Source organism: Podarcis pityusensis (assembly GCF_964106645.2).
Source record: "Podarcis pityusensis genome assembly, chromosome: 7".
NCBI classification, from domain to species: Eukaryota; Metazoa; Chordata; class Lepidosauria; order Squamata; family Lacertidae; genus Podarcis; species Podarcis pityusensis.
The window spans coordinates 85,615,843-85,628,121 of NC_138031.1; the positions used below are offsets into that span (position 1 = coordinate 85,615,843).

The following is a 12,279-nucleotide window of genomic DNA, read 5'->3' on the forward strand; positions in this document are numbered from 1 at the left end:
TAGAAGCAGAACAAGCAGATGGAAAAGTTCTCCTCCTCCTTTGAATTTTTCCAGTATTACTATTTCTCACAAGGTTTAAAACAGGTTTAAGCTGGGAAGCTGTATTATTTGAAAAAACAGGTCCAATTAATCATCTTGGATGTGTGTATTGCTGTGATTTTTTTATTTTTATTTTTTTGCAATGAGCTCCAAGTCTTTTGTGAAATGTGAGTTTTGTTCTTCCACAGCCTACGAGCAATCTGTGCAAAGCACTTGGCTTGGACATTCATTAAGCAATTTGTCATCCCGAGAAAAGCAGCGCTTGCAGGCAATATCCTCACCAAATCTGTGCCTCGTGGCGGCTGCATTGAGCATCTTTTGTGTTTCTCTGGAGTCTGCTCTCAGCACAGGTGCCACCTGCAGGAGATATCCTAGAATTAGCAACAGCATTACTGAAGCCTTTGGCACAGAAAGTGAATATTTTATTATCTTCAGTTGCTTCCATATTAGCCCCTTTCTCTGAAAGTAATCTTTTTTTAAAAAAGAAAGAAAAATAGCAAGTAATGAGCCTACTGCCAGGGCCTAGGAAATGCCTGCTTTGAGATGCAGTTAGCAGTCTTAGAGAAGCCCAAGCAGTTTCAGGATTCTGAGCAGGTGCGTTTGAGAGAGTTTAACCCTTTCTCCGCCTGCCCATGGTTCACCCTCTCCCCAAGCTGCACTGCAAAGGAAGCCTCTACTCTGATGCAATCACGGGCTTTCCTTGAAATGCAAATATGCGGCTTCACATGTAGTCCTGTGGACACACGCCTGGGAATCAGCCCCCTTGAACATGGTGGAGTTTAGGCTGTGTCCACAGCAGGGTGTAATTGCATACCTGGGCTGTTTCCATGTGCGCATTCCTGCATCTTTGTCCACACGTGAGTGCTTTGAAGTTTATCCCGGCTACTGGATGACGCACTGCGCTGCCCCTCCACTCAATCACTGCTTCCCTGCTCACCATAGCATCCAGAAACCTGAGCTCTGCTGTGGATATGCACCTTAAAAATATATATACTACTATTGAAACGTTTCTCAAAATACTCATATCACCACCTAAACAAGTTTGCTAATCATTGAATATCCCTACTTCTGCTTGTTGTGATTTCTCAGTGTGATTAGTATTGTGATATTGTGAATATTGTGATTAATATTGTGACGAGCAAAACTGGTCTTGCTGGGCTGTTAGCAGGAAACCTTGATTCAAGGGTCTTTTGAGATGGGGGGTCCCTTTCTGCCTCCTGCTGCATCTGCCTTGTTACACTCAGATCTGGAGTAGGGGAGCTCCTCATCCTGGGTCAGTTGCATCCCTAACTGTGCTGGTCCCGTGGGTTAACCGAGAGGAGAGGTCCAAGTCCGGTCCGTGGTCAAAGGTGCAACGTGGAGGCAGTCCGTAGTAGCTGAAGCTGGGTGCAGGGCAGGGAGTCGGGTGAAGTCAGGAACAGGCATGCAAGCAAGGAGCCAAGGTGGGTCAGGAGCTCAGGCGGGAAAGCAGGACAGGGTTCAGACAGGAACTAACAACCAACAATGTTGCTCCCGCAACTTGGGGCTGGGGCTGGCCAAGGCACAGGGCAGCCCCAATCCTCTGGTGACTCGCTTCTCCTGGCCTGGAGGCGAGCACTCCTCCTGCGAGAACTTACGGTAATTCCCTCCGCCTCTCTGCCCTGAGCCTCTGCAGCTCAGGAGAGGCTGGAGGGTTACTGGACCCAGAGGCAACCTCAGCTTCCCTGACGGGGTTGAGAGTGGAGCACCTGCAGGCAATGGGCCCTCCATCACCTCAGGAGCCAGAGAATACTCAGCTGATGACTGCACCTAGGATCCAGCACAGGTGAGGACCCTTCAGGCTCATGCCCCAGCCCCGGCTCAGCTGGTTCTGGGGGATCCTGTGCAGGCTGGGATCCCTCAGGTTCAGCATCCGAGTCTGAATCCCAGGCCATCACACTATCGCTAACAAGGCCACAGCATTTTGAAAGCTCTGAACACAACATTCTAGCTTCGTCACAGCTGAAGGAGTTACAATCTGAAAACCCCTCCCTTTATGCTCCAGTACATCTGGAATGTCCTTTTTGCCTCAGAATGTAAGGCCAGGAGAATGGCCAGTGTGAGGCAATCCCCACCACCTTCTCCCTGTTCCAGAATCCCTATTCCACAATCTAGAATTTTCTCTAGCTCCCCCACAACCGTTCCATTGCAGGGTAAGTAGACTAGACTGCATCCTGCATTAACAAAGCCATTAACCATCTGCAGAACTGAACCCAGCGGCTGCTGCTGCTGCTGCTGCTGCTGCTGCTGCTGCTGGCAAGTGACCAGCTGGTTCTGCAACTCAGTGCGGCAAAGTCAGAGGCAGGTTAAGAGAAGCAGAATTAGGAGAGGGATAGGAAAGAGGCACGGGGGGAGGCACTGGGGAATGCTGGGGATAGAACACCGAAATGGGCTCTGTGTGTGTTTATGCACTTACAGATTATTCACATAAATAGCAGAAGCTTCCCAGGGGGGCCTGGTGCCCTTTGGCAGGACTGAGAAGGCATCCACACTGCCAGCAACAGCCGTGACTCTTCTGCAGGAGAGGAGCGTCTAGGCTCTGAAGAGCCCACGCCATGCAGTTGATGGAGGCACTGAATGTAGCAGCCACCGCCATTCCTTCTCTCCCAGAGTCAGGGCTGGAGGCCCAGAGAGGCCCCTGACAGAGCTGGGGAGGGAGAGTTATGAAGGAAGAGAGGGAAGTGGCCAGGGCAGCGCTGAGCCCAGCGTAGCTTCCCCAGTAGCCAGCCAGGAACCTCTCTTGCCTGGGTGGGTATTTGCACAGCTCCTTCTCTCAGGCAGCCTGGCGGCCCTGCAGGAAGCTGCACCTATGTCTGGGGAAGGAGAGAGAGCCTACATCCCAGATGATTCCGACTTCAACACTTTCCGGGACCAGTGTGAAAGCCAGGAAGGCTGGAGCAGCCGGTATAACAAGGGAGGAGTGGCAGTGTGGACCCAAATGCAGCAAGAGAGCAAGACTGTCCAGAAAATCAAGGTAAGGGGGTGGCATTCAGCTATGGCTTACTCAGAGTAGACCCATTGGAATTAATGAACACAACATTCATTCCAGAGGCTCTGCTCTGAGTAAAACTTACTTGAATGCCACCCAGGGGCCCCTGCCTGGGCTTGGGAATCATGGGTGGTGATGTGGCACTGCCCACCCCCTTCTGCCCCCTCTGATTTGCCCAGGAGCCTCTTCTCCTGCTCCTGCCCCATGAATGCTGGACTCCAAAACAAAGGTTTGCTCCAAAACAAGCATCCCTCTTGCTGCGCTCAGTTCTCAAATTAATCCAGGCTGCAGAATGTGCAATGCTGCAATTCAGCTAGAATGTTAGAGGTCCCAGAAGATCCTTTGGGCTCTCACATTCCCTTTTCCTCACCCTCTTCTCCCCTTTCTTTTTTTCTGTGAGGGATCTCTGCTGTTTCAGCCTCCGAGCACATTTTACAGACAGAAATATCCCTGTTCAGGTATCTTGGACATGAATTGAGATAGATCTAGGGGAAGATAAGGCTGTGTTTTTGAGTGTCCTGCCCAGACGTAAGGGAATTGAACACTGTATATGGATTTGATAGCAGATAAAGACGCAAACTTTTGAGTTGTGGTTAGCCCTCAGAAAGAGGCTGATTCAGTTTTCACTCACTGGCTCCACACATTGTTTTCTTGTGCTCACATATTGACATTGAGGTGCTGCTTATTCCATATCTAAAAGGCCTGGGATCAATACAATGGAACCTGGTTTACTTGTGTACACGAAGATTCTTTATTTAACCAACGGTTAGTTGTGATTTACATGTTTACTAAAAAAAAAAAAGAAGTCACACTGTGCTTAGCGGAGTTTATTTATTTTCAATAAGTGTGTCTAGAATTTCTAAGCAGAATGTTCAAAGTGATTCCTGTGACTTTAATGTTTGTATGGCTGAGAGAAAGTTCTGAGATAATGGCTTCTTTTCTCATGCCTTACTGGGCTGGGCAGAGTGTAGATGGCAGGCAGGGAGATTGATGGTGAAATCAGTGCTGCTTATTCGTGGAGGTTTTCACACTGTTCACATGATATAATGGTCATCAAAATTCCAGCCTATCAGTGGCATGTATGTGCTCTAGAGGGGCCCTGGCCCCATGTGCAGACTTTAGAGGGATCACGAAGCAGGTGCCCCCAGCAGATGCCCCCAGCCTGGCCAAGAGCTTTTCTTCTGGCATTGGAGGAACCAGCACTCACGGAGAGGAGCACTAGGCCGCGCTGCGCTTGGGGGCGCCTGTGTGGGGCACCTGCTTTGTGCCCACCAAGTGCTGTCAGCTGGCCAGGCTCCCCCCCCCCCATGTGGGTGGGCCGGCACCAACTCTCCCGGTCCAGGAATAGCCATAGCTCTCGAACCAGCCACGGTTGGTGGAAGGCCCTTCTAGAGGGTATACATGCTTCTGAAATATTCCTCTGCTGGACTAAATAATTCCTGTGTAGAGACATTTAATCTTCAGACAAGGGAGATTGGGCATCTGGATGTCTCATTTCCAAACAGTGAAAGCCCCCAGCCCACCCCAGCCCACCGCGTGTGCGTGGATTGCCGGTGGAATAATATGAGCTCTTCTGTACATGAGTACCAAGATGAAAATAAGGACAAAAAAGAGAAAAGGCAATATAAAAAAGGGATAGCTCTTTTCATTCGGCATCTGGCTAGTATTTAATTAAAAATGAGAACAGGATAATGAGCAGCAGATACCATCTTGCTAATCTTAGTCCATTGCATTCATTGAACTGAGCTGAGATAGATGCAGATAGATAGATCCATGAAGTACCAACTGCCTGCGGCACTTAATCCTACAGACAGCTTTAGTTACAGGTGTCGTCATGACTTTGGTTACCACTAATCTGAGGTGGATCTAAACATAGGGGGGGTAAACGCTATAAATAAGCCAGATCAGAACAAAAGAAAAGAAATCTCTATGGGAAATCGTGTTTTAAAATTTCCTGCTCTCTGGCGCCATCTGGTGTTGCATGTTTATAGCACATTCAAATGGCTGTTTCTTTAATAATGTAGCTGAGTCCTCGGTCTCTAGTTCAGGGCGGAAGCCACCTGCAGACTTAAGAGATCTGGAATTGTTTTCTCAGGCTGGATTTAGACACATCAAAAAAGTGTTTCAGGAAAACGCATTGTAAACTTCATAAAGGGAAATTACAGTGGCGAAAGATGGAACTCCACAGCACCATCTGTTGTCACAGTGTTAAAATGCATATAAAGTGCTTTTTCTTTACTAATGTAGTTGAATGCTCAGTGGCAAGTATCCGGTTGCCTCCACCAGACATTGGGTGGAGAATTTCCATGTTTCTTTCACTCCCTTTTTGCAGGGTTTCACCACCATGCCATCATCCAGTCATGGTCACCTTGTATTCAAAGGCCTATCCATTGAAGCAGAAACTGAACCACTTTTGAGGAGGGCTGACCCCTCGTGGGTCCTTGCTCTGTATATGAAATGCTTTGAGCACTCCCAAGTGTCTCAACATTATTCTCTACCTGCAGGATTAATGGGTGGCAGAGGAGTGGGGCCCCGTCAGGACGTTGCCCCCAACTCCCAGTCACTTTCCGAGGGTGTTGTGTGCTGACTATGGAAATTTGCCCCTTTTCGAGCTCCCTGATTGGTGGAGGGAATAGATGGGCTTCTTTGAACGACAACATTTAAACATGTGGAGATGAAGAGAGGGGACGGATGCCCCCCAAATTCCAATGCCTGGATGATGTGTTCAAGATGCAGACCCTCAAGGAGCGGCTGAGGAATTTCCTCTCAGGCCAGCTGCCTCTCTCCTGGAGCATCCTTTGGGATTCTCCGTCTCCTTGGGAACTAGAAGCTCAGAACTGCGTTATGCAAGAAAGACCTTAAGAAAGCCAGGGAGGCCCAGGCCAGGACACTTGCACCACCACCAAACAACCTGAGAGGACTATGTGGCTCTACAGTTTATACTGTTCATTTGTTTTAGTGTTTGAAACTGGTAAACCATCTTGGGTTCCTAATGGGGAAGGTGGTATATAATTGCAGGAAGCAAAGACGTCGGACGCAGGGGCTATTGCATTGCACCTCACAACTGAGAGTAAAACCTTTGGGATTGTGAGAGGTTATATGTTCAACACCAGCAGATGCTAAACAAAATACCGTATTTTTCGCTCTATAAGACACACTTTTCCCCCTCCATAAATTAAGGGGAAATGTGTGTGCGTCTGATGGAGCGAATGCAGGCTCCATGGCTTCGCATTGCTTCCGCTGAAGCCAGGAGAGGAAGACTCTCCTGGCTTCAGGGATAGCTGCCCGAAGCTTCCAGAGGCTTCGTGTTGCTTTCGCTGAAGCCTGGAGAGCAAGAGGGGTCGGTGCGCACCAATCCCTCTTGCTCTCCTGGCTTTGCTTTGCTGGAGAGGCGCTGCACAGCTTTCCCTCTCTGCGCAGCACCCCTTCAGCGAAGCGGGAGGAGAAATGGAAGGGGCTCTGTTTCTCCTGCCGCTTCGTTGGAGGGGCGCTGCACAGAGAGGGAGAGAGATTTTTTTTCTTGTTCTCCCCCTTTAAAACTAGGTGCGTGTTATGGTCGGGTGTGTCCTATAGAGCAAAAAATACGGTAAACGAAATCCACTTATATTAATAAATCACACAAAATATTCACATAGCTGCCATTTTATTGATTTTGCATAATCTTTAAAGTTTCAGAATCCAGGTGTTCTTGGCACATAATTGACCTCTCCCCAAGTTATCTGCTTCTGTTCCAAATGGACTGCTGCTCCACACATTTGCTTGTGATGGATTGTTTGAGCTAAGCCAACTGAATAGAAAAGCTTGGTCTAAGTGCACTTGACCTTGTTTTGGGTTAAGGCGTCTCATTACAGAAGATCTGACTAATAACACAGTGATGGAATCTGAAGAGCCACGTGATGCAGCTCTTGCTGGCTTGTACCAGCTCAGACTGAAGCTTAGGTAACGCTCAACTCCCTGTATGCAGAAAATTAACGTGTAAAGTAAAAGGAAGGCTCAGTCACACTCACTTTTTGCCTCATTCTTTCCAGGAACAGATTTGTGCTTAAAAGCTCCATTCAAACATGTTTCTTTTGTTTGTTGCTACTTCTCTGGAGCTTTTCCTGTGAAAACCCGCTCCTTAATAGCCAGTCAGGACAAACATCCATTCAGGTTTTTAGTGGTTTGCTCTGATAGAGCTTTAAAGAGCAAGTTTTTGTGAGGAAAAATCTGGAGTAAATAAAGGAGCTTTAAGGCGCAGACCGTGCCTGGAAAAAAGCACGGGATGTGAAGTTTAGCTTGTTTTATTACAATTTCCCTCTCACTTGCCCAGCCTTTGCCCTACCCCTTGGTAAAATGTTTTGCCTCAGAGTCTGATGACACAGCTGCTGTGCTAGCAGGTTTTCAGTGCATGATCACACAAATTCCTTGCCACACAGATGCGTATCGTCTGCCGTGATGTGCCTCCAGAGACGCTCTATGATGTTCTACATGACACCAGTTACCGCAAGAAGTGGGACTCCAACATGATTGAGACCCATGACATTGGGCGCCTGACTGTCAACGCGGATGTTGGATATTACTCCTGTGAGCAACCTTGCTTCTTGCACTTGACGGGCTTGGAACCCCTGACAGATTATGTGGCTTCCTAGAAGAAAGCACTTCTTGTGCCTCTAAACTACGTCCCCATCTGTGCCCAGAGGGGCTGCTGGGCTTGGGGCTGGTGTATCTTGAGAATGCCATTGGATTACTCCGCTGCAATCCTAGACCCACTTACCTGAGAGTAATTCAGGACTTCTTTCTGAGCAGCCATGGGTAGCACTGCACTGAAACCCTTAGTCCTGAGCTTCTTGCATCCCCCAAAACAAAACAAAAAACTCAGCTGTAGCTGGATGACCACCTATCAGGGGTGCTGTAACAGTGGGTTTCCTGAGGTCCCTTCCAGCTGAATGGTTTTCTGAGCAGAACGCCACATTCTACATTCTGCCATGCACATTAAATAAAATGAATATTTGCTCAACTAAGGTCTGCCCGAAACATGGCATGCAAACATGGCTTTCCTTTTTCTTTTAATGTGGGGTTCTGAATGGGCATTGGGGAATGAATGGCAGAGGTAGAACTAGCAGTGAATACTTTGCTGCTCAGGTCAGGAAAACATTTAGCAAGGACAGATAGATCCAGGGACACACACGGGAGCTGCTTCATTAATGCTTGGTATTTATATAGTGCTATTCAAAACGCATCTCTGTAGGCCGGTGTTATGTCCCCAGAACAGAATGGGGGTGAACCATGTTCTCTAGGCAACGTCTCTAGTGAGGCATTATTTCCTCCTGGGGTTTTTAATTTCAGTATGTTCTTGCTAACTGTGTTTCTTCTCTTGCAGGGAGGTGCCCAAGTCCTCTGAAGAATAGGGACTTTGTTACCTTGCGCTCCTGGCTGCCCCTTGGCCACGACTACATGATCATCAACTACAGCGTCAAACATCCAGTGAGCTCCTTGCAGCTGATCCTTGGGTGGTGCTTGCAGTCCTGCCTTGCAGTTCAGAATGGGAAGCAGGGATGGGTGCCATCCCTGGCTTGGTACCCTGCTGGCAAGGAAGAGGAAGGGGTACAGAGCAAGGGGTTTCCCCCTACCCCATCCCTTCTCTTCCTTTGCTCATGCAGAGACACAGAATTCCTTCTTCCTCAACCCCCTTCTCTCAGCCATGCCAGTTTCTCAACCCCCTTGCCTCATTTGTAATCCTTTAAGCCCCCTTAAAAGCACACCTTTACTCAAAGGAACCTGGGAAGTTGCCTTCTACAGAGTCAGAACATTGCTCTATCTGGCTGAGTAGCTGGCAGCAGCTCTATGGGGTTTCAGAGACAGACAAGTCTCTTCCAGAGCTAACTGGAGGTTGAACCTGGGGCCTCCTGAATACAAAGCATGTGTTCTAGCACTGAGCCATGGCCTTACACCAAGTCAAGGGGATCATTTCTAGCTGCCATGCAGCAAGAATATCTCACTCACCTCTTCCTGAGTTGGCCACTGTGGGGAACTGGCAGCCTCTTCAGTGGGGTTGCTGCTGCTGCTGCTTCTCAGCTTGGCTCTCTACCAGTTTCTTCCTTTCCCTCCTTTGCTCCCTCCATGGGCCCTGCTCCTACACCTGAGGGCCCTTAGTGCATATGCATCTGTTTCCACAAAGGGCTTATTGTGTGATTCAGTGCCTTCACGAGTTCCCCTTCAAGCGGACACTCATGTCGGTGACTGCATGTATGAACCAAGCCTTAGACTGTGGGGTCTCTCTGCAGAAGTACCCGCCCCGAAAGGACTGCGTGAGGGCCGTATCCCTGCAGACGGGCTACTTGATCAAGGCAACGGACAAGAGTGGCTGCATTCTTTACTACCTCACCCAAGTAGACCCTCGAGGTGAGCATCTTTACACGCAGGTTGTGGCTGGGAAAAGACAAAGCCTGAGAGAGAGGGGGGGGGGAATTGTTCCAGGCAGTGCCCAAGTCAGTGTTGAGGGTTCAGGGTGATAAATAAAGGGGAGATTTCCTAAGGCACAGGTAGGAACCGTTTTTGGCCAGATTGCAACCATCTGAGGTTGTTATGACATCACTTGTGAGTCAAAGCCCTTGGCACCATGTTTCCCGAGTGCCTGGCAGGGAGGCAGTGTGCAGAAGCGGGGCTTTAACCCTGCTCTCTGCAGGGATTGGCTGTGTGATCGAATTACACATGGAGGACCTGCTCACTCAGCCAATCCTGCGGGACTGAACTCGCCGTCATCGGTTGAACTTGATTGTGCAGGCAATTCAGCCACGTCTCTACCTGCACCATATCTCTGGTGTGGGGCTGGTGGGTGTGCTTTGGGGAGAGAAGCCTTGCAGGATAGCAAAGGATAGCCAAAGGACCCACAGCGATGGGTGATGCACCTGTCCCATGGGGCACAATAGACTGGGCTCTTCTCTGTGTAGAAATGGTGGGAAAACACAGCAGTTATCATGGCAGAAATACTTGTGTGCAACAGCTTTTGGTAACGAGTGGATCTGGTTTGCTTTTAGGTTCATTACCAAAGTGGGTGGTGAATAAAGCGTCTCAGTACGTGGCACCAAAGGTAAGTTGGAGTTGTGTAGGCACATCCACGTGGCAGGATGGCTGTGACTGAAGCAAGTTGCTAAGCAGGCTTGGTAGGGGGGAAATAACTGTCCATGTTGGCACACTGTCAAAAAGTGTAGCTCTGCACAGCTGGAATATGGAAGAGCTGTGCTCTGGGTGACACCTCTGCAGTTTTTAGGGCAGCTACTGCCAAACAAGGGTGGTCCAGGATGTTTTGCCACTTAAGGCAAACCCCCCCCCCCACACACACACCATGGGCACTCCCTGCCAGTGCCATGGGCCCATCACCGCCTCCTCCTCCACAGGCACCCCCCGCTGCCATTCCCATCGCGGTGCAAGTGTGGTGGAGCCCATGGCAGCATCATGCCCACAGAGGAGGCAGAGGCAGGGGGCGGCAGGGGGGGGCGCTTATGGGAAATGTGATACAGCTGTGGAGGAGGAGGCAGCAAGAAGTTCCTCAGGCTCAGATCTGCTGCCCGAGGCCACCTCCTTACTGCACCTCATGGGCATGCCAGCCCTTCAACCAAATTGTTTGCTCGGGGACATTAGGGAGACTCAAAAGAACTGCTAGTGTGCCCCAATAAAGGAATTAAATAAGTGGCAGCTCTTAGGAGGGGCATGGAGATTTCTTCTATCAGTCAGTCTCCTCTGAGGGCAGGAAATTCTGCCATGACTTAATTCTATTTTATTTTGATTTTATATACTGTGATATTTTTATGTGAACCACCCTGAGACCTCCAGGTAAATTATTATTATTATTATTATTATTATTATTATTATTATTATTTATTGAATGATCCAAAGAGATCTGATGCTCACAGAGGTCATCTACTGTACCTCTGCCTCAGCCACAGCCCTGAGCCTGCTGCCTCTGTCTGCTCATGTAAAAGTGGGTCTTTGCTTTCAGTTCAGAAACACAATGCATATCAGCAACCAGATTTTTGGCTACTACCAACTTACTCTCCTTTTACAGGCTATGAAGACAATCTATAAGGCAGGGCTGAAGTACCCAGAGTGGAAACGGAAGCATGACCCTGGCTTTAAGCCTTGGTTGTATCCAGAACAGAACACATTGCCCAGCATTAGCTTAGCTGAGCTCTCCCTGCAGCATTCTGACTCCTTGGAGAACATCGACGAGAGCGGTCTGTCTGAAGCCAAGATGAGCCTCAGTGACGATGAGGCCTGAGGCCAGGATCTGGATGCACAGCTCATCGCCGTCCTGTGGGCTGGATGAGGCCTTCCACCATCCAGAACACAGCAGCTCTCACAGAGCCACCCAGCGCCCGCCCACCCAACAGAACACAAAGCTCCCTGCCCTCCAACTCCCCACTTTCCAAGAGACATGGACACACCAGGGGCGCCGTTCAGCACTACTTTTCAAGAAGCGCATATATGACCAGTGGCCACAGTTTTCTCTTGTCTCCTTCCCTGTTTGTGAATCTTGTTGGGAAGCACCACAATTGTGCATGGGATGATGGTTTTCAGGTGGCCAGGTCCACAGAATCTCAGTGTGCAGGAATGGACACCACAGGACCAACGACCTGAGGTATCCTTTCTGCGCAGACTGAAGTGCAGAGTATCACTGCGGATCTGCCAAGAGCTTGGTGGGGGTGGGGTTCTCACACTTGCTGCTTTGCATTCTAGCCTTTTAGAGCCGTTTGGTGGCACTCGGGGGACAATCCCACTAGCAGTGTCCTGGACTATTCACCGAAAGTTGACATTACGTATTGTAAGTGTGGAATGTGGCAGCCTCCCCTCAGACGGCACAGGACCCAAGATGGCTGGGAGGTGGCCTTCACATTCATACATAATGCTAAGCCACAGATGCCAATGGGATAACTTGGGATAATCCACTGTATGTGGATTGGGGCCCCTGCATTCCTCCCTCTGTAATCTATTAGCAAGAACTGCTAGTTATGCACATATATTAATTTAGCCTGGCCTACCTCACAGGGCTGTTGCAAACGGAAAGGGCAGGACAGATGTACATGACCTTGAGCTGTTGGAAGGAAAAGTCACATGCAAATACATAATGCCATTCACAGATTGTGTAAAGAAAAACAAACCTGTACAATCCCAGAAAAGCAGCCCCCCTTGTTTTAAATGCAACATTTTATAATTCTGTTACCTACTGCAAGATACGAAAACAATAATAATAATAA

At 49.0% G+C, this 12,279-nt stretch overlaps 1 protein-coding gene across 4 annotated transcripts; it reads left to right on the forward strand.

The window, feature by feature from the left end:
- Nucleotides 1-2,092: 2,092 nt before the first annotated feature.
- LOC308481059 (START domain-containing protein 10-like) lies at nucleotides 2,093-11,528 on the forward strand. 4 transcript variants are annotated; one of them, XM_081013024.1, is made up of 7 exons: nucleotides 2,093-2,210; nucleotides 2,835-3,031; nucleotides 7,462-7,609; nucleotides 8,406-8,509; nucleotides 9,310-9,427; nucleotides 10,063-10,115; nucleotides 11,091-11,528. In XM_081013024.1, the coding sequence occupies exons 1-7, from the start codon at nucleotides 2,108-2,110 to the stop codon at nucleotides 11,301-11,303; spliced, it is 936 nt and encodes a 311-aa protein (XP_080869150.1). In that variant the 5' UTR covers nucleotides 2,093-2,107; the 3' UTR covers nucleotides 11,304-11,528. The 4 variants fall into 4 exon arrangements, with proteins under 4 accessions (XP_080869150.1, XP_080869152.1, XP_080869153.1 ...); XM_081013026.1 differs by lacking the exon at nucleotides 2,093-2,210 and adding an exon at nucleotides 2,219-2,362; XM_081013027.1 differs by lacking the exon at nucleotides 2,093-2,210 and adding an exon at nucleotides 2,219-2,362 and having other exon boundaries at nucleotides 2,839-3,031.
- The last annotated feature ends 751 nt before the right edge of the window (nucleotides 11,529-12,279 follow it).